The sequence below is a fragment of the Palaemon carinicauda genome, chromosome 24 (assembly GCF_036898095.1).
Source record: "Palaemon carinicauda isolate YSFRI2023 chromosome 24, ASM3689809v2, whole genome shotgun sequence".
NCBI lineage: Eukaryota > Metazoa > Arthropoda > Malacostraca > Decapoda > Palaemonidae > Palaemon > Palaemon carinicauda.
Genome location: NC_090748.1, coordinates 13,196,480 through 13,223,667, shown reverse-complemented (window position 1 = coordinate 13,223,667; position 27,188 = coordinate 13,196,480). Strand labels below are relative to the sequence as shown.

The 27,188-nt window shown below is 40.5% G+C and overlaps 2 protein-coding genes across 2 annotated transcripts in view; both read right to left on the bottom strand.

Moving 5' to 3' along the window:
• The window catches only part of LOC137618090 (uncharacterized), a 438,647-nt gene that overhangs the window by 336,465 nt on the left and 74,994 nt on the right, over positions 1–27,188 (bottom strand). The window lies entirely within an intron of this gene.
• The window catches only part of LOC137618088 (sulfide:quinone oxidoreductase, mitochondrial-like), a 47,463-nt gene continuing 24,703 nt past the window's right edge, over positions 4,429–27,188 (bottom strand). Inside the window, exons 8-11 of the mRNA XM_068348063.1 lie at positions 25,560–25,746; positions 22,261–22,362; positions 13,499–13,643; positions 4,429–5,803 (exon numbers count right to left, since the gene is read on the bottom strand). Of these exons, the coding sequence (XP_068204164.1) occupies positions 5,743–5,803; positions 13,499–13,643; positions 22,261–22,362; positions 25,560–25,746 (495 nt within the window). The 3' untranslated portion in view covers positions 4,429–5,742. The remainder of the gene's footprint in view (positions 5,804–13,498; positions 13,644–22,260; positions 22,363–25,559; positions 25,747–27,188) is intronic.

Here is a 27,188-nt window from a genome sequence, read left to right as displayed (position 1 = left end):
AGCCCGTGAAAAAACAACTTGTATTAAATTTAAAGAAAATGTGAATGTGGGAAAACATCTATCACTTATTTAGGGCATGAAGTGAGTCTCGGTTAGATTTGTCCTAAAAATGGGAACACAGAAGCTATCATCAATTTCCCAATCCCAGCAACTAAAAAGCAGGCCATAAGATTTCTCGGAATGGTTTCATATTTCTGTAGATTTGTACCCAATTTTTCAGAAATAAGCACTCCCATAACTAATATTTTTAAGAAGGGACAAAGTTTTGTATTATGATGAAGAATGTGAAGAAGCTTTCACTAAATTAAAGGCCGTATTGCTTCACGAGTCGGTATTATTGTTACCTGATTTTAGCAAAGAATTTAATTTAGCGATCGATGCTAGTGACATTGGTATAGGTGGTCTTGTTGCGAGAAGTGAATGGGACGAAGCACCCATTCACGTATTATTCAAAGAAACTGAATAAAGCTCAACAAAATTATTCAGTTATTGAGAAGGAATTGTTTAGTTTAGTTTCAGCCTTGCTGTACTTTGGAGATTTATGTACGTAGTAGTCCTGTTTTAACTGTGTATACAGATCACAATCCGTTAGTTTATTTGGAAAGATTTAGGAATAAGAATAAACGTCTCATGCGTTGGAGTTTAGAGCTGCAAGATTATATTCAGAAGATAATTCATATAAAAGGAAAGAATAATGTTATAGCTGATAGCCTTTCCAGAGATTTTTCATACTAAGAAAAGCGTCTTGTTTTGTGTTTGATTCATCAACGATTTGAGTTTTTTTTTTTACTTTAGTTTTGTGTTAATGGAATGCGAAAGAATGTTTTGCCGATGTTAAGTTGAAGATTGAAGCAGATGTTCCTCAGTTCAGGGATGAATGCATTTTTTCTTTGCAGACATTTAAAAAAAGTAAAATCAGTAGTTTTTCTTTTTCTTTTGGGGGAACATATCATGGGTAGATACAATCCTGTACTTTTAAAAGGATATGTTAACAAAGACAAAATATCTTTCCCCAAAGTGTGAGCAGCGAGACGAGATTCGACTACTGTATAGTTTGGTCAGACCTTTCATCACTTCACTGTTGTCAGCATTTTGAAAGTAAACCGAGCCTCGACGAGAGCGCCTTCCATGATAAGGGGACTGTCCTGTTTTGACCAAGATGTCATTGTCTTAATCAGTGGAGTCAGCATATTTTGAGAAACTGGGCCTGAGGGAAATCCTTGTTTAGGAAATATGTCATCATGGGTGGACAAGTGCTGCCCTTTTGTTACGACACGTGATCCAGATTGCATCAGAAATTTCTAGAAGCTTCCATGGCATGATCAAAGTTGGCATTTTTGAGGAAGCCAATAGAGACGCAGAATTGTTAAAATAACGCCTTCTATGGAAATGACCACTGCCCACTGTAATTAACTCCGCCCATACATGGGTATATAAACTTCAAGAGATAGGACAGGACATAAGACAAGAGAGGAACTATGAAGCAGATGAGATCCAAGTCCTAACGATATAAGAAAGAGAAGACGAGAAGTCTGATAGAGCCAGATTCTAACTTTCCCTTCAGATAACAAAAGCCTATCTCCAAAATCCTGTTATGGCTTAGAAGAATAAACAAAATGAAGCAGCCAAGCAGCCAGCCCTCCCTGCTTGTGACGAGAAGTAGCCCACAATGCCTGCAGCCTGCCTTAGTTCTACACTATTATCGAATTCTTGGAGAAGACTTCTGATGTCCCATCTTGATGCCACCCTTTCTGTGACGTCTTCGAATCCGGTCATCGTGCCAGTTTCATTTGAACTTCAGCTGGCCTTCTGCAACGTTCTCAAGCCTAATCGTAACACTGCGCGGGCTACCTGTCCCCTTCACTCTCTCTCCCCCTCCTTTGATTAGACATCCAGTGATGTCATGTTCCTACGTAAAGGGATCCACGAAGGAACAGGCCCTTCAGGGTGAAGTCCAGACCTTGCTAAAGAAGGACGCTGGCCAAGAGGTCCTAGATGGGTCCCCAGGCTTCTATAGTCAGGGGGTGGAGACCAATTATCAATCATTTTGCCCTGAACGAGTTTATTGAACAGACTCCGTTTATGATGGAAACGGCAGAAGTGGTCAGACAGGCTATCAGACCAAAGGACTTTATGATAACACTGAACTTAAAAGATGCATACTTCCAGATCTCAATCCATTCATCATCAAGTTAGTACCTAAAATTCATCCTATTATTTTGTTACTTCTGAACATAGCTCCGATGTGGCAACATACAGAATGGTTTCTAGATCTTCGGTCTCCGCTCACAGAGGTGCCGATGGAGCTCCCTCTACTTCCATATCTACTCAACCAAACACAAAGATTTACCACATGGCAGTGGCTTCGTTACATCTTCATGCCTGGAGGTTATCCAGCATCTTCTCTCGTCAAGAGACTTTTTGAAGCAGTGGATGTCTAGATACCTCCAGGAGTCATCTTCCGCCATCTATCGGGTGATGCAGGCAAATCTTGTGTGATTGGTGTCCCAGAAGGTGTACTGCTCCTCTCGATGCCAATAACCGAGTGATAGCAGAATTTTTGTTATATTGCACCTTCAGGACGAAAAACTCCTCAGTCTTGGCGGTGAAAAGTTACCGCTCAGCCGTGAGCCTTGCCTTTAGACTGAAGGGATTTCACATTTCTTCCTTGATGGAACTCTTCCACTTCATACAGTTTTGAGTAAACTTACCCTCATCCTGAAGTCAGACCACCACCTTGGAATGTAGTTCGAGTACTACAAACCATGAAAGGAGCACCTTATGAACTGGTGTGTCAATCATCAGATCATGATTTGATGCCTAAGACGGTCTGTCTTCGCGCACTGTCCTCTGCAAAGAAAGTCAGCGGGTTGCATGGTCTTTCCTACTACGTAACCCAAGCAAGGGGATGGGGGCAGGTAACATTAAACTTCGTCCCAGAGTTCATTGTCAAGACTCAAAATCCAGTTGTAGCTGATCCTTGATTCGGGCCCTTCAGGATTGAGTCTGTACTTGAACCGAAGACCCAGACCAATTATTACTCTGTCTTGTGTGAGAGCTCTGAGGAGTTATCTTAAATGAACTATGGGAGCTCGCCGACACGTCAACAAGTTGTTGTTTACGAGTACGGGCAGGGTCAGGAGAATGCAATCTCTTCCTGAATTCAACAGATCATCAATTAGCCTCAAATCCAGACTCTTCTCAAGGTCATAGACCCAGAGCTCATCATGATGTTAGGGGCATATTACGTCCTTAGCATTCAAGAACTACTACTCTGGCATAGGTACTTTAGGCAGGTGTTTGGAAGCAGCAGACTACCTTCACAGCCCATTACCTGCAAAGATGTAACCCACAGAAACCTAGATAACTTTTCAATGGGTCCTGTGGTGGCTGCACAACATGTGGTTCAAGACTCCTCAGGTCCCTTGCAAGACAAGTAGCAGTCAGTCAAGGGCAGACACTACCCAGAAGCTTGTCTGGGATGAATGATCGAGTCAATGGTCTCTTTGTTCATCTTCCCCTTTCTTGGGTTACAGCACCTACAGAACTCTGTAAGTTGGCCTTCTCCGTCTGCAGATAAAAACTTTGCCTTCTGTTACCTGATATATGAAATTTATTTGTTGTTCTCATCCTCCCTACGAGGGGAAGTTGGGCAATGTCTAGGTTTAAAAGCTTAGTTTAATACTGTACTCCAAGAATCCTTACCTGGTCAAGTCACAATGCTTAGTTCTCACACATCACACTGAATTGCTCAGGCCGTTAGCTCTCGCACACATTCGAGAGTCAACGAGGTGTCAGGATACCTCTATTAAGCTCATGTGAAGCATAGTCAAACCCTGGGTCATTGTACTAGCCAGTTTGTTAGGACTTCTACCCTCTCCTAATTGTGTCATGTCTCCCTAGTAAAGAGCGAAAGGGTTTGTATTAGGTGTTTGAACAAATGACAAATTGGAAAGTACTGTAATTTGTATTTTTCCTAACTATACAAACCTTGAGCTCTTTACTCATACTTTACCTGCCATCACCTATACCCTAGAAAGTCCTACTTACAATAAAAAAGTGATGTCATACACTAGTGTGTGTGAGCGGGGTGGCTGATCTACCCCCCCTATCTGGCCATGGGCGGTTATACCACGCTAAATGTTTTATGGGTAGTTTTAGTAGCGGCCAGTTATACCTCACTAAAAGTTTTAGAGCAGTTTCAGTTTTCACATATATCCATAGTAAAGAACTCAAGGTTTGTATAGTTATGAAAATATACAAATGTTTTCAAATTTGTCAATTTTCCTTTGTCAAAACCCTTTTTTAAGAATTGACTCGTTCTTCAACCAATAGCTAATTAATTCCTCTACATGCAGTCCCTGGTTGCTCAATTTAAGTTATTAGTTAGTGACTATCAAAACAGAATTAATACAATAAAACAAAACACAAACTATATAATTTATTAAAATGGCTAGATAAACAAAATATTTCTGTTCGAGTTACATATACAGTAACTAGTTATGAATTGACATAAATAGTAGAAATGTTCTACTATCCAATATTTTTTAATACTTTCAATTTACAAGGAAAGTATATAATGAACTATTATGTAACTCTCATACAACACAGTACTTATGTACAAAAACACAAGTTTACATGTAACTTACAGGGACTGTCCTTTGGTTTACTTCAGTGATCCTTTGACTGTATGCCACAACATAATCCTTTGACATGATTGTCATTTAGGGTTTGTAATTCACGATTATTTCAGGATTTTCAACTGCAGTACAATATTTATTTTCAAAATGCTTTAATTAAATATCCATTCCAAATTCCAAAAACAAACCAACTTTATTTCTGCACTTTTGAATGCTCTTGGCTCAATTCATAATAAGTAACAATGTAGCCTAATATTCTTCGTAATGAAGGTGGCTTAAAAGTAATGAGGGCTATCTCAACAAAGCAACCCTAGGTCATGTGTAAAATAAATTTGTAATAATCTATTCAAGCCTGAATGGTTATGGTGGTTATATGGCAAATTTGTCAGCTTATAATTGTATACAGTAACTGTACAGTATATATAAATATCTCCATCTATCCAGTTATGAGTTTAAATATATTTTTTAGAAGCTGTCAATCTTTATAAGTTATAATGTCGTAAACTCTAAAACAGAAATTCCCTTTCCCTTCTATAGCAAGAAATATAAACTTGTACAACCATATTCTTTAAATGTAGTAAGAATGGAATGGTACTCTTCTGGTAACAATATTCATATTAGAAATATAAAGTCCAATCAACAGTCTTAGTAAATTTTCTATTTTGATTTTGTCTGCTACTTACTACAGTAACACATTTGGAAGTAAATGCATAGTCTTTCCTTTAAGATCTACATAAAACAAATTTCAAGATCTTAAAAATAATTATTCTTAGATTGATTTGATTTACTATTCTATAGAAATTAAATTTCAAGAAGTAAGATTAAATTATTTTCAAAGCAATTAAGGGTAGAGACATTAAGCCCTTTATTTCAAAACAAAATACTCCTCTGCAGTCAATCACTAAAACTCAAGTATTTTTCTTGGTCATTGAAGGAAATTGTCACCTTTACTTACAACTGACTTTAACCTTCACTTTTTGTGCTTGGTATACTACAGTAAAATAAGCTGTAATTGTTAACTATGCCAAAATGATGCTAAAGATGAAAATACTGTAGATTCCACCAGTAAGGATAAGCTGCCCTGCAAAAAATCACTGCAGAATTACCTAGAGAATCCCAGATGCATTGCCTTCCGCACATACTTAGGTCCTTCCCAGAGGCCGCTGTAAAGAAAAAAATAAATTTCACCAACCATTAATCATTTAAAGTACGCCCAAAATACTTTTCCAAACTTGCAGTAACTTCAATGACTGCAAATAAGTTATTGGTGGTTACATGACCACAGGTCAACAATTCTTAAACATGGTCACACGTCAATAATTCTTAATCAATAGGTTTCTAATTTTGATTATCTTTGAAAATGCGTAATATAACCAAGATATATTTTATTCATGAAAAATTTTATCAGTCCTGCTCCATAATCTATTTGTTCCTAAACTAATAAAAACCATTATTCTTTAATAGGGAAGAATTAAAATTCAATGAGTTAAGTTATGATTACCAAAAGGATGTCGGTGAAGCTTCGTCCTCATTTTCTGGCAAAATAAGCACATTTATCTTGGGTTGCAAGCAATACGGACATACACTTGCTGGATCACAAACTTAGGCTATTCTTTCTTTTCCTCTTTTCAGAATAATCAGAGAAGTGTAAAGACATACGGTTGTGTCTGTGGTATAGCTAGTAAAAAATGTGGCAGGTTCATGTCCAAATCTGTCATCGATCCAATCATTTTTATTTTCTTACAGGAGACTACTGCTTACAGTTATCCCATTATGACTGGTGCAAGTTGTGACCTCCTCTGCAAGTGGATGGAGTTAGCCAAGAAGAATAAGGCGGGTTAGGACACTCGAGAGTCGTCTTTGGCTATGCTGAAGCTTACTAAGGATACTTCGCGGTTAGGTTTGGCTATGCTGATGCTGGTGCCTTAGAAACTTTATAGCACCTTTTTTTCAGTGTTTCTTTACCTGCTATGTCTCCCTTGGGTTCCTCTAGGACTGCATCATCTGGAGGAATTTGTATGGCTTGCCCTTGGAGTGATCCTCAGAGAGCAAAATTATCATCTATTGAAGGTAGTAATCCTCTATCTTTCTCTTGAGAGTGCAATGAACTTGGCGAGGCATTTGTGGCTCCTGTGACAGTGGGATCTATGGTTATTGATGGTCATTTCAGCACCCCTCCAGGATCAAGAACCTAACTGGAGTTGACAATGTCAAAACTTGTTTGTTTGGCCTTGGACAAAGTGAATTCTCAGATCTCTTGGCCTGAGAATTTGTGGCAGTCTAGCTAGTCGAGTAAGATCCGGCCTTCCACACACTGGTTACGAGACTATCGCAAGCACTTGTGTGGTAGGGGGCAAAATTACCTGTCCTTTCCCTGCATGATCCTTCCATGTGCTGGAAAATTCCATCGAACTTGCAAAATTGGGAACAAATGCAACAGATTCCTTAGGACTATTCTTTGTGCTCTTACAAGCACTGGAATGTTCTATTGCCTATGAGCAATCAGTGATAAAGTCCTTCACCACTTGTTAACCAGTAAGCACGTGATGTAGGTGCGACCGCCAAAGATGGTTCGCTTTCCAAGGAGAGGTCCATCTTAATGTTCTTTCTAACCTCTCCAGGGTGCAATACACTCTTGTATCCATTTTCAGTCCTGACTCTGATTACTCTGCAGGGAAAGAAGTCTTTCCCAAGGCAATTGTCGAGACCACCTCCTTGTGAGGGCGGAATCCCAAATTTTCACTCCAATGACACCCAACATGTGTTCAGCAATGGCGAAGGTGGAGAACCCTGAGACGGAGTGTTCCTTTGTCTATGTTCTTGCTCTCATTTATTAGTGCAATAAACTTAAGGAGCTGCTACAGTAGGATCTATGATCAATGATCAGTGTGTTAGGGTCCATTATGGATAAAAGACCTTGCTGGATTTATCATAGTTGGATTTTGTTCATGTAACTTTGAAAAGAGTGAATTCACAGATCTCCAAGCCTGAGACTACGACTGTGGTCTAGCCAGTCAAGTGAGATCTAACCTCCCTCTCCTCCTCTTGTTAATCCTGCATATTCTGCTCGAATGGTGGGATTGCCTGTGTAGACACAACACTGAGGCGCAGCCTTTTCAACTCTTGACTTGCTGGCCTGGAAACTCTTCCATGGCCAGCCTCCAGAAGGTTTCCTGGATCAACCAAGTTTTTTCTATCCGGTTCAAAGGCGGTGACTTTCATGACTCACCAGTCAGGTAACCTATGAGCCAATTGAATCCTGGAGAGAAGGGATGCAGTCATATCTCAAATTTCAAAGCAAGCTGGACAGGAGGCCACATCAGCCTTGATAGGTGCCCCAGTGTGGGAGGCTAAATCTCATTCTTCAGAAAGATGTAAAGGTAACTGTGGAATGCAGTAAACTTGAGGGTTCAGGCACCTTTCAAGGCAGCTTTGGCAATCTGCCAAGCCCTCATGATTGGCTCTGAATAAAGCTTCAGCTGGGTCCAGAGCCTTGACGGGACCTTCAATTGCTTCTTCCTCTATGAAAGATGTGGATGGTGCTCCATCCTTCCATGCCCTGCCTATCCAGCTCAGGAGGGGTGGCAGAGGTAAGACGGGAGGAAAGGGGTGGCGAAGTTGGCAATCTCCTCCTCCAGCCACCACGAGTGGGAATTACTTCCCTGCCATTGGGCAAAGTGACAGCGACATTTAGAAGACCAGTAAGTTATGTAGAAGTTCTTATGGATGGATACTGTATACTGTACTCTTTTATCTCTAATTACTCTCTAAAGTTGCTGAATATTCAAGCCTTGGCGGCAGATATGAAAGTGATGCAGGGGAAGAATGCCCTCAAGTTGTTCTTATTGTTCTTCAGCATTCTAAGTCGGCTTTTCCTGGTAAAGAAGTCTATCAGAGGTTCAAGACTGGTCACTGATCTCTCGCTGCTGAGCAAGTCTGTTTATCAAGCTCCGTTTTGCATGGAGACAAAAAGTATCGTGCAATCTTCCATCAGAGGAAGTAGTCAAGGATGCACATTTTCAAACACCTGTCAATCAGTCCTCCAGAAAGTACCACTGCTTCATCATCAGGGGACTAGTGCACCAGTTCAAAGCCTTGTGTTTCAGACTGTCCACCCTGGTGTTACCTTGGGCAGACTCAAATGGGATGCATCTGCTGTTGAGGTGTATGGTCAATTGGCTGGTCATAGTATCAGAATTGCAATTTTCAAGTCTCCTTCCGTTGCAATTTGGAGTTGTAGTAAATTGAAAAAAGTAGAGACTCAAGCAGAGTATGAAACATTTGGGCATGATGTGAGACATGACAGAAGCGAGTCTTTTTCCATCAGCAGGCTCAAGTTACAACAACAATTTTTGTTCAAGTGAGAACACCCAACTTGGTTGTGAGGTGTCTTCTCAGGAACATTTCCATGGACAAACTCATTGCACATGCGTGTCTCCACCAGCGATTGCTTCAGTGGTGTCAGAAGCAGGGCTACTCAGCAGCCAGCAATCTTCTATCCCATCTTTTTCCAGTGGTGGTAATGGAAGATATTTTCTGGTGATTGGATGATTATTTCTCAAATTCAAATTCCCACTTCCACAGAGACTTCTGTTCTTTGACGCATCCAAGGAAGGACGAGGTGCACACCAGAGCCGAGTCGCTAAAGGAGTGTGGTCTTTTAAAGAATTGGATTTATAGATTTATGATTTTAAGCTATGTAGCACAGTGCTGAGGCCTGTTAAAGCCATTCAGTGCCTAAGTGCAACTGGAGGAAAAACCTTGCAGCTCCACTGTGTAGAAAAAGATAAAGTGGTTGAACAGCAAGATAGAAGGAATAGATCTAGGGGCCTTAGAAATGTTGCAAAGACCCTTAAGTAGTGCCTACAGGACAGTGTCAGTTGTGTTTTCCCAGAGGAAAAGCACCCACATATTGACCTTTTGGAAATAAAAGCAACGTTACTAGTACTACAGTTTGAGAGGTCACTCAGTACTGATGAGCAACAACAATAAGGTCATAGTGTACATCAACAAGTAAGGAAGGACAGTTTCATACAATCTTTGCTATCTGACAAAGCAAGTGCACATCTGGCCAGTGCATAATGCTGTAGAGCTGTCAGTGAGGTTCATTCCAGGCAAGAGGAATTTACTGACTGGCACCCTCATTCGACAAAGGCAGGTTGTTGGTTACGGAGTGGTCCCTACATCCTCGCATGCCGTAAAGACTTCTAGCTCTTCAAGGATCACATGTTTGACCTGTTTCCCACATGGCTGTACTGAAAACTCATGGCGTTCTGTTCCCCATTCTTGTGTGGCATTCCAGGACACATTTTACTTGTGGGACAATCTGGACACATTCAACGTACTCTTCAATTCTCTTCTACCATATTTGCCAATTTATCAACAGTCTGTCGACTACATCGGGTGTCAAGATGAAGCTGGCTTCCAGCTTGTAGATCTGTTGATGATCCTTGTCACGGTCCTGAGAAAGGCTTTTGGGAGGTACTGCACAGGAGATGGCTTGATACCTGTATAGGTCCTCTGCAGTTGTTTACTAAGGGAAATGGGTCATCTGCTATTATTATTATTATTTTTACTAGCCAAGCTACAACACTACTTGGAAAAGCAAGATACTATAAGCCCAAGGGCTCCAACAGGGAAAAATAGCCCAGTGAGGAAAGGAAACAAGGAAATAAATAAATATAAGTAATGAAAAATTAATATAAAATATTTTAAAAAACATTAGCTACATTAAAACAGATAATTCATATAAAGTATAACTATAAAAAGACTTATGTCAGCCTGTTCAACATAAAAAAAAATTTGCTGCAACTTTGAACTTTTGAAGTTCTGATTCGACTACCCTATTAGGAAGATGTCATAAAATGGAGACTTCTCCAGTTGGAGCCTCTTGGCAGTTAATTGCCAATTTTCTCATCTTCCTTTGCCAAGAGAACCTCTGTGTCAGCAGTGAAAGGCTATCATTCAGCCTTGAGCCCAGTTTTCTGGCAGAGAGGCTTGAATCTTTCTCCCTTGTGAAAATGTCTATGCTTGTCTTATACATACTCCATAGAAGCCTTTGATAAGGGTGTCTGACAGATATCCAACTCTGACGACTATCTTTCTGCTAGCCTTAGTTTTGGTGGAGGAAACTGGAGATCTTCATGGCATCTTGTATATCAACAAGTAATTCTGAAAGATGGAAGGAGGTATTCCTTTTACCTTTGTTCCCGTCTTTGTGGTCAAGACTGAGTTATCAATAATACTAGGTTCAAGTCTTTCTCCATCTCTTTTCTTAGGGAGGCATCCAGAGGGAGTCAGGACGAATTGCTTCCCTATCCTTTGAGAGTTCTGCGGCACTATATTAAGAAGACTGCACAAAAGACTTTCTAAGCACTGGCAGGACCAGGGGAAGATATCTATGAACAGTTTCGCTCTGTCTTCGTGAAACCATCAGAAACTTCTATCCTTGAACCAGAGGAAGTTGGAGGTCCATCTCACGTAAGGGCTCACACAGTCTGGAGTATAAGCTCCACCGTAGCATTCAGGGAGAACCTGTCATTGACTTAGGTATATTTTAAGTCTGGAAATGCCTGACAACCTTTAGCTCCTACTAACTGCCGTAGTCCGACAAGTTCTTTGATATCTTTACCCTTGGTCCTGTGGTCGTTGCTTCACAGGTGGTGTAGCCAGCATAGTTCCCTCATAATAGTTTTGATATAAGCTTAGAAATGCAAGGAAGAATGACTGGCCTTCCATCCTCTTTCTTTCCTCTCTCTTGAAGGTGCAGCAGTCGCGACTGTTATGAACTGTTCTAGACATGAGATGTAGGTAAGCTTTACAACCAAGCCACCTTTTTTTCAAACAGGATTTGTTATTGTTATGTTATTGTTACTTGCTAAGCTACAACCCTAGCTGGAAAAGCAGGACACTAAAAGCCCAAGGGCCCCAACAGGGAAAGTAGCCAAGTGAGGAAAGGAAACAAGGAAATGAATAAAATATTTTAAGAACATTAACAACATTCAAATAAATATTTCCTATATAAACTATAAAAACTTTAACAAAGCAAGAGGAAGAAAAGTTAGATAGAATAGTGAGCGCGAGTGTACCCTCAAGCAAGAGAACTCTAACCCAAGACAGTGAAAGACCATGGTACAGAGGCTAAGGTACTACCCAAGGCTAGAGAACAATGGTTTGATTTTGGAATGTCCTCCAAGAAGAGCTGCTTACCATGGCTAAAGAGTTTCTTCTACCCTTACCAAGAGGAAAGAAACCACTGAACAATTACAGTGCAGTAGTTAACCCCTTAGGGTGAAGAAGAATTGTTTGGTTTATCTCAGTGTTGTCAGGTGCATGATGACAGAGGAGAATCTGTAAAGAACAGGCCAAACTATTCGGTATATGAGTAGGCAAAGGGAAAGGACCGTAACCAGAGAGAAGGATTGAATGTAGTACTATCTGGCCAGTCAAAGGACCCCATAACTTTTTGGCGGTAGTATCTCAATGGGTGGCTGGTAACCTGGCCAACCTACCACATATAAAGTAATTGGTATCAAGCTTCGTCCCTAACCCCTCCCCATCACAGAATGTATCTGAACCATTTCTCTTAATAGCTGTGGATACATTCTGACAAGATATCACAGATGAGGATACATGTTCTCATGAGACAAGAGTACCATTTATTCTTGGTACGAACCTAACCTAACCGCTGTAGTATCCCTATGCACAGATCATTAGGAGGTTAGCGGAGTCATCATCTTTCTCATGCACAGGACCAGGCGCTTCAACATTGTCTAGGAAAGTTGATACAGCCAGAACTTTTGCTTCATAGGAACTTCCTCCCTTCTAAGAATTTGTCTCTTATAAAAGGATAATAGTTTGTATTTGTGTAGGAAGAACCCTACACAAATTTTTTAAGTAATTTACTTTTTTGATAGCCATACAACCATAATCTTTAATTTACACTTTCCACATTCACTACTCATGCAAGTCCCAAGCCTGAAGTCAAAAGTGCTAGTCTTGCTGACTGACAGGCGAGCTACCCCAGCACTGCCTGTTGGTGGTTATAAGTACAGTATTTTGTTGAATTTTAATGGCCAATCAAGCTTTGGTGAAGTTTCATATTCTTCCTTATTTAAGAACTTAATTTTGTATATTTATGAAAAATTCAAATTACTTTAAAAAATTTATATTTCATTACAGTACTTGGGAGGTGTGCAAGAGTTATGGGTGGTTCTATGGATGTAACTGTGTACCGTACCTATACAATTCAAAAGTACTCATTTGTAAAAATGGATAACTAAACTATGTACAGTACCATAAAATATTTTGTAGATATGAATAAAACTAAATTCAGAAATGAAAAGGGTAAGGGCAACTAATTATTTAAAATGCTGAGGTTTCATTAGTTTCCTAGTGGAGGCTGATAGTTTCCAAAGAGGCAAGTGAAGTAAATAAAGGTTAAAATGCTCAGTGTCTACTTGGCAGTACAGTAGTAGAATTAAGACTAATTAAATACAACTGACCATGATATATTAGATTTAATTCCGAATACATGTACATAAGTCATATTTGGCATTTATCCATCAATGGTCATAGTAACTATAGACTTGTCACAATAAATAAAACTTGATTTACCTCGTTGGAAAGATAAGAATCCTGCAGCTCTTAAACAATACAGTACTTAAAAAAAAAAAATACTAAATATACAAGTGAAATTATTCTACAGCTCAGAAACTTTATCTATAGTTCCGAGAAAAAAAAAAATGGCTGAACCCGATTGATTGTTTCAATATTTCACGAGTTAACAAAATTTAATCTAAGAGCTGGGTTCACGAGTTAACAAAATCTAATCTAAGAACTGGGTTTATTGGACTTACTTTAGCATTCCCATCCAGTACATTGATGGCATTATATCCCTCTTCATATGAAACATGGTTCTGCGTTCCTTTGCCTGATCAAGAGGGAAGGTTTCCAAAGGATTTCCATTCATATCAAATTCAGCTAGTATACAAGTTGAATAACCTGTAAGAAAAATAATTGACTGAAGTATATGGATGATCTAAAACTGAAATATAAACTCTCTTAAAGAATCAATAACCCACAAGTGCTGCAAGAATGCATTAAACAGATCCGTCCTCACAATGTTTATTTTAATATTAGATCCACACATTTCTTATCATGAAATATAAAATTAGAAACATATGAAATAAGTATACCTGCAGTACTGCAGTTGTTACTGTGTTTCTTTAAAAAATTATGAGTAAAAAACAAAAATATTGAAATAACTTTAGTCAAGCACATTTAATTTAACGGTAACAATCATCTACCAATACTTTACTTTTTTTTTTCAATATTAAACTTAGCCGGTGATTATATAAGCTGCAGCTCTGCTGCTCGACAGAAAACTCTACGTTCAAAATCCGCCAGCGATCGCTATGCAGGTAGGGGGTGTACTTCAACAGCGCCATCTGTCGTGCAGGTACTCAGTACTCAATGTAAACACAGAACTCAATTTTCTCTCTGTCGTGCCACCGGCAAGACCTACTAAATTCGCTGTTGCTAACTGGATTGGTTTTCACACTTTTTGGTGAAGTACACATTTCTAGTTTTGAGCTTTCGCTTTGCAGGCTTTATCTTCAATACATCCTTGCATTCTTTTGTTGATATCGGATTATTTGTTGACGACTTTGGATAGTTTTTGAATTCCCCTTTGACTAATTCAAAATGGCTGATCCTTCTCAAGTCCCTAAATTCAGGAAGTGTAATGCTAGGGACTGTTCTAGGCGTCTTCCGAAGGCCTCTATCGATCCTCACACCGTTTGTTCCAATTGTCGGGATAAAACCTGTTAATTGGAGGATCGATGTGAGGAATGCGTTGGGCTTTCGGAATTCGATTTTATCGAATTCCAGAAATATACACGTAGGCTAGAGAGAGATAGAGTCAGGAGAAGTTCATCTCGCTCCGTTGAAGTTTCCTCTCCTCATGCCCCACAACCTATTCCTTCCCCTGTAGTGGTTGCTCCTGATCCCCCTTCTAGCACTCAACAACCTTCGATGGCAGATATGATGCGTGCCATCCAGGCTCTGGGTGAGAGAGTCGAGTCCTTGGTTAGTGACCGTAACCAGCTCATGGCAGACGTCAAGGAGCTGAAGTGTAAGAGTGCAGTGGGTAGTGACAAAGTGAGTGGTAGTGTTGTGGATAGTGTTGTGGATAGTGTTGCGCTTGAGGGTTCGTCTGTTCGTGCCTGTCGTCCTCCCAGTCCGGGACCTCTTGCAAGCTCCCAAGCCCAGGGGAGAAGCAATGTCGTACGACCAAAGGGTTCGAGAGGCTTTAATCAGCGAACAGACGTTCCCTCCGTGGTTTCGGGCGTATCTACCCAAGATCGCCCCACCCACACAAAGACGAGAGAGCCCATTTATTCCTCGTCTGCGGAAGAGGTTTCTCGTAAGAAACCATGGACCAAGGTCTCGCGGCCTCTTAAGCGCAAGTCGGTCCCTTCCGCGCAAGTCCAACGGCCCAGTTGTAGCCACTGGGTCAGTTCGGACTCGCTGCAGTCTTCCGACGACTGCTCACCTCCTAAGAGAGGCAAAGCGGTACCGCATCAGGCAGTAACACCGTCTGTTGCCGCACCTGCTCCTGTAGACCCTAAGTGGTCTTTGCTGCAGACCATGCAGTCTCAGTTAACGTCATTGATGCAGGACTTTCGTGCGTAGAAGGTTGACACTGCACCAACCTCTAGCCTACAACCACCCACGGTTGTGCGTCCAGTGGACGCTGAGGCGACCTTCTGCCGCACTCCAGCTGAGAGAGTCCCGCCACCAGTGCGTTCCAGTGTACCCTGCCAGCCGCATGTTGACGTTCAGCGACGCACGGAACCTTCCGTTGACGTTCGCGAGGTACAACAACAGCCTAAGTTGTTTTGTTTTGACGCGGTGCGTCAACCTCCGCAACCCAGTGTGGTTACCTCTACTCGCCCACATCAGACTAGACAGTCTGGAGTAGACGCTTTGCGTCCCCGCGCTGCTATGGTTGTTGCCAGTTCTCAGACTGGGCAACAGTTCCATGACGTTGCGTCCGGTTCAGTCACGCGTGCACCCGTGCTGCCGGACTCAGCTGACCAGCCGATTCCTACTCCTTTGCCGCTTCCTCCTCAATTCTCAGATGATGGACTCTCTGATGATAACGACGCTGCACACATTGACGACCCGCATATGGACATTGACGAACCCAAGACCGCACAACCCTCTTTGGACTTCAGAAAAGTTCTTGCTCTGTTCAGAGAGTTGTATCCTGATCAGTTTGTGTCTGCGGCTCCACGCTCTCCTCCGTCAGAGTTTGCTTTAGGCACGCAGTCATCCGCGCCTGCCTTTACGAAACTCGTCCTCGCCCGCTCTTCCAAGAGAGCTTTACGAGTTTTAGGAGATTGGATGCAGTCCAAAAAGAACCTAGGAAAGACAGCATTTACGTTTCCCCCTGCGAGACTCTCGTCCAGATCAAGCGTCTGGTATGCCACAGGAGAAGTTCTCGGCTTGGGAGTTCCTGCCTCTGCCCAGGGCGACTTCTCAAGTCTAGTAGACTCTCCCCGCAGGCTAGCCATGAGACGCTCTAAGATCTGTTGGTCTCCTTCAGACCTAGACCATCTGTTGAAAGGAGTGTTTAGAGCCTTCGAGGTCTTTAACTTTTTGGACTGGTGTCTGGGAGCTTTGAGCAGGAAGAGTTCCCCGTCTGACAAGGAATCTTCCTTGCTCATAATGTCCTGCATGGACAAGGCCATACGTGACGGATCCAGTGAGCTTGCGGCTTCGTTCGTTTCCGGGGTCCTCAAGAAATGGGAGAACCTTTGCTCTTTCCTGTCAGCTGGGGTTACACCGTGTCAGAGATCGGAACTTCTTTTTGCTGCTCTCTCAAAGTGCCTTTTCCCTGAGGACTTGATAAAGGAGATTGCTGCCTCCTTGATTCAAAAGGACACTCATGACCTGGTTGCGTCCTCTGCCCGCAAAGCCACCCCTTTGCCTACCTTGTCAAGACCCAGGATGGACACTCCAGCGTCCAGATTCATTCCGCCCTTTCGTGGCAGAGCCTCCAGCAGAGGAGGTGCTCGTGCCGAAGGGAGACGTGGGAAGAAGAAAGGTACCAAGTCCTTTAAAGGCAGGGTCTGACTGCCACCTTCTTCAGACAGCAGTGGGAGCCAGACTCAAGAACTTCTGGCAGACCTGGGAGAAACGAGGCGCAGATGCACAATCTGTGAAGTTGCTCAGAGAAGGGTACAAGATCCCGTTTGTACGCAAACCCCCTCTAGCAACGTCTCCCATCGATCTCTCTCCCAGGTACAGAGAGGAAGACAAGAGACGAGCTTTGAAGCAGGAGGTGTCTCTCTTACTAGAAAAGGGAGCGGTAGTCAAAGTCCGGGACCATCAATCCCCGGGCTTCTACAACCGTCTCTTCTTAGTGGTAAAGAAGACAGGAGGGTGGAGGCCGGTGCTAGACGTCAGTGCGCTGAATGTCTTTGTCACAAAGCAGACGTTCGCCATGGAGACCACAAAGTCCGTTCTAGCAGCGGTCAGGAAGGAAGACTGGATGGTCTCTTTAGACCTAAGGGACGCATACTTTCACGTCCCCATCCACCCAGAATCCCAACCTTTTCTGAGATTTGTTTACGAAAAGGTTGTCTACCAATTTCAAGCCCTGTGCTTTGGCCTAAGCACGGCTCCTCTTGTGTTTACGAGGCTGATGAGGAATATTGCCAAATTCCTGCATTTAGCGGATATCAGAGCCTCCCTCTATTTGGACGACTGGCTTCTAAGAGCTTCTTCCAGTCGTCGCTGTCTGGAGAATCTAAAGTGGACTCTAGATCTGATCAAGGAATTGGGTCTCCTGGTCAATATGGAAAAGTCCCAACTGGTCCCATCCCAAACTATTGTGTATTTAGGGATGGAGATTCACAGTCAAGCTTTTTGGGCTTTTCCGTCGGCCCCCAGAACAAGTCAAGCCCAGATATGCATCCAGAACATGCTAAAGAAGGAACGATGTTCAGTCAGACAGTGGATGAGTCTGATAGGGACGCTTTCATCCCTGGAACAGTTCGTTCCGTTAGGGAGACTACACCTCCGTCCCCTTCAATTTCACCTAGCTGTTTACTGGAAAAAGGACAAGACGCTAGAAGCGGTCTCGATCCCCATTTCCGAGAAGATGAAGTCGTCCCTGACTTGGTGGAAGGACAGTATCAACCTCAGAGAGGGTCTGCCACTGGCTGTTCAGACCCCCAACCACGTTCTCTTCTCGGACGCATCGGACACGGGCTGGGGTGCGACGTTAGACGGTCGGGAATGCTCGGGAACTTGGAACTCGAATCAAAGAACGTTACATATCAACTGCAAGGAGCTACTGGCAGTTCATCTGGCCTTGAAAAGCTTCAAGTCCCTCCTTCAAGGCAAAGTGGTGGAGGTGAACTCGGACAACACCACGGCCTTGGCGTACATCTCCAAGCAAGGAGGGACCCATTCTATGACGTTGTACGAGATCGCAAGGGACCTCCTCACCTGGTCAAGAGATCTAAACCTTTCTCTAGTAACGAGGTTCATCCAAGGCAACTTGAATGTCATGGCAGATTGCCTCAGTCGGAGGGGTCAAATCATTCCAACAGAATGGACCCTACACAAGGATGTGTGCAAGAGACTGTGGGCCACATGGGGCCAGCCGACCATAGATCTCTTCGCAACCTCGATGACCAAGAGGCTCCCATTATATTGCTCACCAATCCCGGACCCAGCAGCAGTTCATATAGATGCCTTTCTACTGGATTGGTCACATCTGGACCTTTATGCATTCCCCCCGTTCAAGATTGTCAACAAGGTACTGCAGAAGTTCGCATCTCACGAAGGGACAAGGTTGACGTTAGTTGCTCCCCTCTGGCCCGCGAGAGAATGGTTCACCGAGGTACTTCAATGGCTGGTGGACGTTCCCTGAACTCTTCCTCTAAGAGTGGACCTTCTACGTCAGCCTCACGTAAAGAAGGTACACCCAGGCCTCCACGCTCTTCGTCTGACTGCCTTCAGACTATCGAAAGACTCTCTAGAGCTAGAGGCTTTTCGAAGGAGGCAGCCAGGGCGATTGCTAGAGCAAGGAGGACATCCACTCTTAGAGTCTACCAGTCGAAGTGGGAAGTCTTCCGAAACTGGTGCAAGTCAGTATCAGTATCCTCGACCAGTACCTCTGTAACCCAAATAGCTGACTTCCTACTGTACCTGAGGAAAGAAAGATCTCTTTCAGCTCCCACTATCAAAGGTTACAGAAGCATGTTGGCATCAGTCTTCCGTCACAGAGGCTTAGAGCTTTCCAACAACAAAGATCTACAGGACCTCCTTAAGTCTTTTGAGACCACGAAGGAGCGTCGTTTGGCTACACCTGGTTGGAATTTAGACGTGGTACTAAGATTCCTTATGTCAGAAAGGTTCGAGCCACTACAATCAGCCTCATTTAAAGATCTTACTTTAAAGACTCTTTTCCTGGTTTGCTTAGCCACAGCTAAGAGTGTCAGTGAGATTCACGCCTTCAGCAGGAACATCGGATTTTCATCTGAAACGGCTACATGTTCTTTACAGCTTGGTTTTCTAGCCAAAAACGAGCTACCTTCTCGTCCTTGGCCGAAATCGTTCGATATTCCAAGCCTTTCTAATATGGTTGGAAATGAACTAGAAAGAGTCTTATGCCCTGTTAGAGCTCTTAAGTTCTATTTAAGACGAACTAAACCTTTACGAGGACAGTCAGAAGCTTTATGGTGTTCTATTAAGAAACCTGCTTTGCCTATGTCAAAGAATGCAGTATCCTATTATATCAGACTGTTGATACGAGAAGCTCATTCCCATCTGAGTGAGGAAGACCAAGCTTTGCTGAAGGTAAGGACGCATGAAGTTAGAGCTGTCGCAACTTCAGTGGCCTTTAAACAAAACAGATCTCTGCAGAGTATAATGGACGCAACCTATTGGAGAAGCAAGTCAGTGTTCGCGTCTTTTTACCTTAAAGATGTCCAGTCTCTTTACGAGAACTGCTACACCCTGGGACCATTCGTAGCAGCGAGTGCAGTAGTGGGTGAGGGCTCAACCACTACATTCCCCTAATTCCATAACCTTTTTTAATCTTTCTCTTGAAATGTTTTTTATTGTTGTTTTGGGTTGTCCGGAAGGCTAAGAAGCCTTTCGCATCCTGGTTGATTTGGCGGGTGGTCAAATTCTTTTCTTGAGAAGCGCCTAGATTAGAGGTTTTGATGAGGTCCTGTAGTATGGGTTGCAACCCTTGATACTTCAGCTCCTAGGAGTCGCTCAGCATCCTAAGAGGATCGCGAGGCTCAGTAAGGAAGACGTACTTAAAAAGGCAGAGTAATTGTTCAAGTCGACTTCCTTACCAGGTACTTATTTATTTTATGTTTGTTATTTGAATAACTGCTAAAATGAAATACAAAATCCTTAGCTCATAATAATGTAAACAATTAATGCTGGTCTCTACCCACCCCCCTGGGTGTGAATCAGCTTATATAATCACCGGCTAAGTTTAATATTGAAAAATGTTATTTTTATAATAAAATAAATTTTTGAATATACTTACCCGGTGATTATATATTAAAGGACCCTCCCTTCCTCCCCAATAGAGACCCAGTGGACCGAGGAGAAAATTGAGTTCTGTGTTTACATTGAGTACTGAGTACCTGCACGACAGATGGCGCTGTTGAAGTACACCCCCTACCTGCATAGCGATCGCTGGCGGATTTTGAACGTAGAGTTTTCTGTCGAGCAGCAGAGCTGCAGCTTATATAATCACCGGGTAAGTATATTCAAAAATTTATTTTATTATAAAAATAACATTTTTCTTTACAAATGGGACCTACAAAAGCTCCAATATCAGAATAAAGCTGACACATGCTACTATACATCATGTAAAGTATTTTTTTTTGAAAAATCTATCACTTAAAATCAGCTTTTTCATATACTGTATAGTATTGCTAAATCATCCCAAACACCTTTCTCCCTCTTTAAAACAAAGATAAAAATAATCAGTCTACCATAAATATTGTGTATGTATGGGTGGCTCCATCTAAAATAATTTGAGCATCTAGATAATTTTCAGCTCTCGTACAATTTCCGTTTCATGCAACTCTTAGAGAATTGACAGCATTAATTCTAAGCCTTCAATCATTTTCAGTGTGATTTATATTTTCATTCCTTTAAATTACAGACCCCATAATGGCAAACTTTATAGTTGGTCCACAAACCTACGAGCATAGTTCTAAAAATATTCATAAATTTCAAAAATTACATTGATAACTAGAACATAACTGGCATGGACCGCCAGTACAGTACTGTAATGTTTAAAAAAATGTTGGCATCCCACGAATCACAATGCATCTAGACTTTGTATCCCTTGCACTATACACTGTAGTGCAGCATCATCAGTATTTGTCTGTTGTAAACTTTTCATCATCCAAAGCCTTTTGCTTGGTTATTAGACTATTCCTTTGTTTCTGACAACATGGAAGTGCTCTTTGTACTGTAACTACATTGGGAAATCTTAAGGTACTACAGATCCTTAGTGATTAAACAATTCTTGAACTAATTAACCAATACTTTGTCAACACATTCTATAATATAATATGCCTACTGCTGAGAGTACATATCTCTCAATGGCTGTCAGTGGGGCCCAAATATCTTCTCTGCTTCATGGCCAGTGTAACAACAAGATCATGGCTAGGATGCGATTTCTTTATTGGGAAAAATCAGACCAAATGATGTCAAAGAACCTCGCCAAAACTTGTGATTTTGCTAGAATTGCTTGGAAATATATTGAAAATTTCTGAGCAAGTTGCAGCCATTGAGAAGCATAAAGTGTGTACCACAAGAGTAAAGCCCAATAAATAAGCAAGAAAGATAGGTGTAGATATAATAACTTTGTTCATCGAGTTGTCTTTTCTCATGCTATTTTAAACTATTTGATGAATGATAAAGCAAGAGAAACCAATTACGTGATGACTTTTCTGATATCAATATCTTGGTAGATATGACTAGAAAATATAGCAGCTCTATCGGAGTAATATTGCATAGGAACAAATGCTTTAAAGTACATAAGGTCAATAAGTACCATAAACAGCAACTAATGAAAGACCTAGGCATAACCTTTGTTTTTGTAGCAATGTCTGCAAAGGTTAATAAAAAAAAAAACTATATCAGCAAACAAATTGTCATCCAATTGACAATGTACGGAATTCAGAGCCATAAAAAATAGCTAGCACAGCTCACAATACTTTATGAATAAAAGACTACACAAAATCTAATGAAAAATAAATTAAATTGAATGTTAGATAAAGTACGTCAACATTTAGTAATCTCCCTTCTACTGTACACTGGTCCTGTTATTAACCAAAGTAAAACATTACTCTGCTTTACTGAAAAAAAGAAAATTTACTACACAAGCGCACAATGTTTTCCATATTTATAAGTTTTATTTCTGCCTGTAATAATTATCAATTACATGTAATATATGAAAAACTAACAAATAGGCAACAAATCGAAACATTTTTCTTGAGGGGAAACAAATAGTGATGTTAATTTACAACAGCATATTATATAGCATACTGTAATAGAAACTTACCAGTAACTAATGGACATGACGTGTAACCATCATATACTGATTGGGGAGTCTTGCCTTCCATCACCATACTTAGGTTTCTATGCAAAACACCAAACTGTCCAGCTAGAAAAGAAATAATTTTAAAATTTAAGCAGCATAAATACTATAACTGTACTGATATCAACAGTGAAATCTATATTTATATAATTCAAGTATCTTCATACTGAACAGCCTCTGGCATAAACAACTACTGTACTATGTAAAATTACAGTAATCTATTGAGCATATCTTACATTAATACACAAAATGCAGCAAAATTTGCAATGAACACCATCCTAATAGAGGGGTCAAGTCTTTAACTGATCTAAACATCAGAAATCATGATACAAAGAATCTCTGCTACTTTTCATCAGGTAAATTTAAAACTTTAGGTCACACCTTAATTTCAACAGAAAATAATATGAATACTGGTCAACAGATGCTTGGAGACTATTAATGCAAATATTACCAAGGCACAGAAATACAAAGTTATCCTAGAAAAGCTTAATTTTTATCTTTTTTAAGTCTTCCAAGTGATTTCCGGCTGGTTGCACTTAATTTTGTACAGCACTGTAACAATTTTTATGTGGCAGATGTGTGCTTTACAATGTTTTTTTTTTCTTTTATTGGCTTTAGGGGTGAAAAGATGTGGTCAGGCAACAATTAAAGGATTTGTTTCAATGGGATTAGACCAGGGTTATTATGCACAATTATTTATATTATTAGATTAAATTAAGTTGTGCATATTTTTATCATTTAGAATGCATTTCCTTTGCATTGGTGGCTCCAGAGGAAAATGAACCAAGCTATTGCCACATTAATGGATTCTCTCTACACACGCAGTAACACTTCCCTTTATCTTGGAAGCTAAGGACCTTCAATTGCAACACTTCTATCCAATCTAAACTACATTAAATATTCCTCTCTTGTTCCTCCAAAAAGTTCAAATCAAATCTACTTTTCTCTATACTGTATTTTATAGCATAGTGTTGTTCACTATACTTTACATAAATTTAATATGTAACAAAACCATCCCAAAACACTGTTTGATAATTTTCTTACACTGTCTTCACCACACTCTCACATTAATGCATATCTCAATGTCTCCGACCCATTATATTTTAGATATTTCTAAAAAACTTCAAAAGCATGATTTTTCTTTCATTTGCAATAAATATCCACATTACAATTTCATAATAAAGAATAGACTTGAAAATCCTATAACACCTTTCACTTTCACTTCCAATGACAATCCTTCTCTCCTCCAAACAATCTTCAGGGATCAAACTACTATTCTTACTCGCATATTATCCCACCCTACCATCATAATCAAATTGTTTCAATTCTTCTGCTTTCCATAGGTTTCCACAGGTCTCTGAAGCCTCCTAGTTCCAATTTGGCACCATTACCTTACTCTTGTAAAAACAAACTTTAAAATTCATCCTATAAAAAACTTTCTAAGTACTGCAAGTAAGACATTTCAATGAAGACCCGGGTCTTAATCACTTTTACAGCTAATAAATCTTTCACATTTTCTTACCAAAATGACACTTTGATCATAAAAATGTCTGCTTGTGCTCAACAAACTACATTCTAAAACATACTGAGCACCATTCACAATGCATAATAATTCTTTCCACAAAAAACATCTAGAATGTCTATCAAGGCCTCATACAGCTTTTTCCGTTAACTCTGGAACTTCTTACCACACTTGCCACAGCCTTTTACAAGTTTAAAGCCACACCGCTCACCCTTTACACTTCTTCAGTTATCCTTCTTACTTTACCCACTGAAACCAAATTATTTGTTTTCATTAGTGATCACATAAAGGGCTCCTTCTGAGTACAATAGTCATAATCTAAAATATTCCTTAGTAGTGATAACCTAAAATACACCTTGGTAGTGATAGCCTAAAATAATACTCAGTAGTGATAGCTTCAAATACTCCTCAGTAGTGATAGCTTCAAATACTCCTCAGTAGTGATAGCTTCAAATACTCCTCAGTAGTGAAAGCTTCAAATACTCCTCAGTAGTGATAGCTTCAAATACTCCTCAGTAGTGATAGCTTCAAATACTCCTAAGTAGTGATAGCCTTAAAATACTCCTCAGTATTGATAGCCTTAAAATACTCCTCAGTATTGATAGCCAAAAATACTCCTCAGTAGTAATAGCCTAAAATACTCCTCAGCAGTGATAGTCTAAAATACTCCTCAGCAGTGATAGCCTAAAATACTCCTCTTGCTTGAGGTTACAATCAAGTACACTATTTTAGCTTTTTAAGCTTTTATAGCCTATATAGGAAATATTTATTCTAATGTTGTTACTATTTTAAAATATTCTATTTTTCCTTGTTTCCTTTCCTCACTGGGCTATTTTCCCTGTTGTAGCCCCTGGGCTTATAGTATCCTCTTTTTCCAGCTACGGTTGTAGCTTAGCAAATAATAATAATAATAATATATTATTATTAAGGGATTTCCTAAAATATTCCTCTCTACAGTGATAGCCTAAAATGCTCCGAAGTAGTGAAAACCTAAAATACTCCTCAGGTGTGATAACCTATAAATGACTCCTCCTCAGAGTGATAACATAATTACTTCTCAGTAGTGATGAGCCTCTATAATTCTTATACTCGCCTACACTACTTTACCTCCTAGTATTCTCCTGATATACATCTTACTTCCTCTACCAAACCCCAAAACACTTTTACAGATATATGTAGTACTGTACTGATAAGTATTATTTTTACACACCATTTTTCCTTATACAGTACAATGTAACAATCATTCTTCTCTCATTTTGGGGGGAACTTGCCCACAACCAGACATATCTTGGTCACCAATTCTAAGTCATACTACCATTACCTACCATACTACGGTTCTTTTCTGAAATCCCATATTTGTTCTTATTAAATATTTCAAAATAATGCTCATTAAATCCTCAAGCATAACTTCAACTAGCATCTTTATAAACAATATAAAATTACAGTACTCTATTATTTTTAAATAATTATGATCAACTTCTTTCAAATTTAACAGAAGTTTTAGAAATATTCCTCCAATAGCAGAACTATTATTCTCTTTGGATAATTTCTCTTCACTTCCATCTCATATTCAAGATGAACTTGTTCTTGGACCCTTCTCTCTACATTTACTGGTACTTCCTTCCAATAAAATGATTTTTTCCAGGTTATTTGCTTGAATTAATTTCTAAATAACTTAAATTTGTTTCCCTTTCACAACATTCTTGAACCAATGTACAATACTATTTACAAAAAAACTTACCTACTGCAGCTGCAGTTTTTGAAGTTGGGACATTTGTACAATCTCCTATGCCAAAAATATTTGGAAAACTTTCATGTTGTAGGGTTTCTTTGTTGACTTTAAGGTAACCTGCACCATCAACAAGGGCAGCACAATTCCGCAAAACATCTGGGGAACTCATTGGTGGTGTGACATGAAGCATTTCATACTGAAAGAAATTTGTTGCTTGAAAAGTGGTTACAGGAAAAAAAAGGACCTACAGTAACTGGTTTGAATATATATATGACATAAATACTGCAATTGAATTTTTTTGGGTTTATGGGCTGTTTGATCTCCAATAATTTTCCTGTGAAAGGCTAGAACAGGGAATCCAATAAGACAAGAAAACACTGAAGAAATATCTTCTCTGCTTCATGGCCAGTGTAACAACATGTCCAGCACAAACTTAGGAGAGTTTCAAGACGAGCTATGGATTTGTGCTTTATTAAATCCATTACAGAACCTCGGTACTGAAATAGAGAATGACACATTGCCAAGAACCAATACTAGTATTGCAACCCAAGCTACCTGGTGGCTAGTATGTGCTTGACTACCATCTTTTGAATAAGTCGGCTAATCAAATAGCAAGTTCTTCTCTGCACACACAGTATCAGATCAGTCAAACATAGTCTTCAACTTTCAAGTCGAGTACAGTACAGCTTAAGAGTCTCCTATTTTGTTATTCGTTTTTCTTAGTGATAGCATTGACGTTATAAATGTAATGATTTTTTTGTCCGCGGGATTATTTACTTAGTTTTGTCACTCTTCATAGGCTATCACTTAGTGGTTTTTTATGACAGCATGTGAACAATTTAGGTTAAAAAAGTTTGTATTTTTCTTTACTTCTAAGTATTAACTACGCTCTTAACATATACAGAGTTCAAGTTGTGGCTCTTAATGGTAATGTTATATAACCATGAATTGTTTAATACTGCCCCAGTAGATTCAAACTTATTTCATGTCAGTTTTATTATTGTTTAAGTTTAGTATGTTACCTCCTCTTCCCTAATTATGAATATTGTCATGCTCTCATGTACTTATTAGCCTAATGTAAGTCTCTGGGGGTAAAGTACAACCTACTAAGAATACGAAGAATACGAGATTTATTATAGCAGCATACTCAACTGAGTTACTTTTCTCCTTTTCATGTGGGAGAAACGTTTTTCTAAGGTCTCCGGTTAATCAGAGTAATGGTCTGGTTATGAACTCAGAGCTCTCATGAGCCCATTAACAATGCGTTCAACAGTTAGGTGTTTTGGTAAAGGGGCCGTGGTGAACTAGCCCCCAACCAAGTGGAAGAGTTTGGGTAAAATCCCCTCAGAGAAGATTGCTTTACTCCTGGGGTCCTCAGGAGGAGGCTGCTTTACTCCTGGGGCCCTCAAAGGAGTCTTTACTTACTCCTGGGGCCCTCAGACGAGGCCAATTTACTCCCGGGGCCCTCAGACGAGGCTAATTTACTCCTGGGGCCCTCAGGAGGAGGCTGCTTTACTCCTGGGGCCCTCAAGAGGAGGCTGCTTTACTCCTGGGGCCCTCAGGAGGAGGCTGCTTTACTCCTGGGGCCCTCAGGAAGAGGCTGCTTTACTCCTGGGGCCCTCAGGAGGAGGCTGCTTT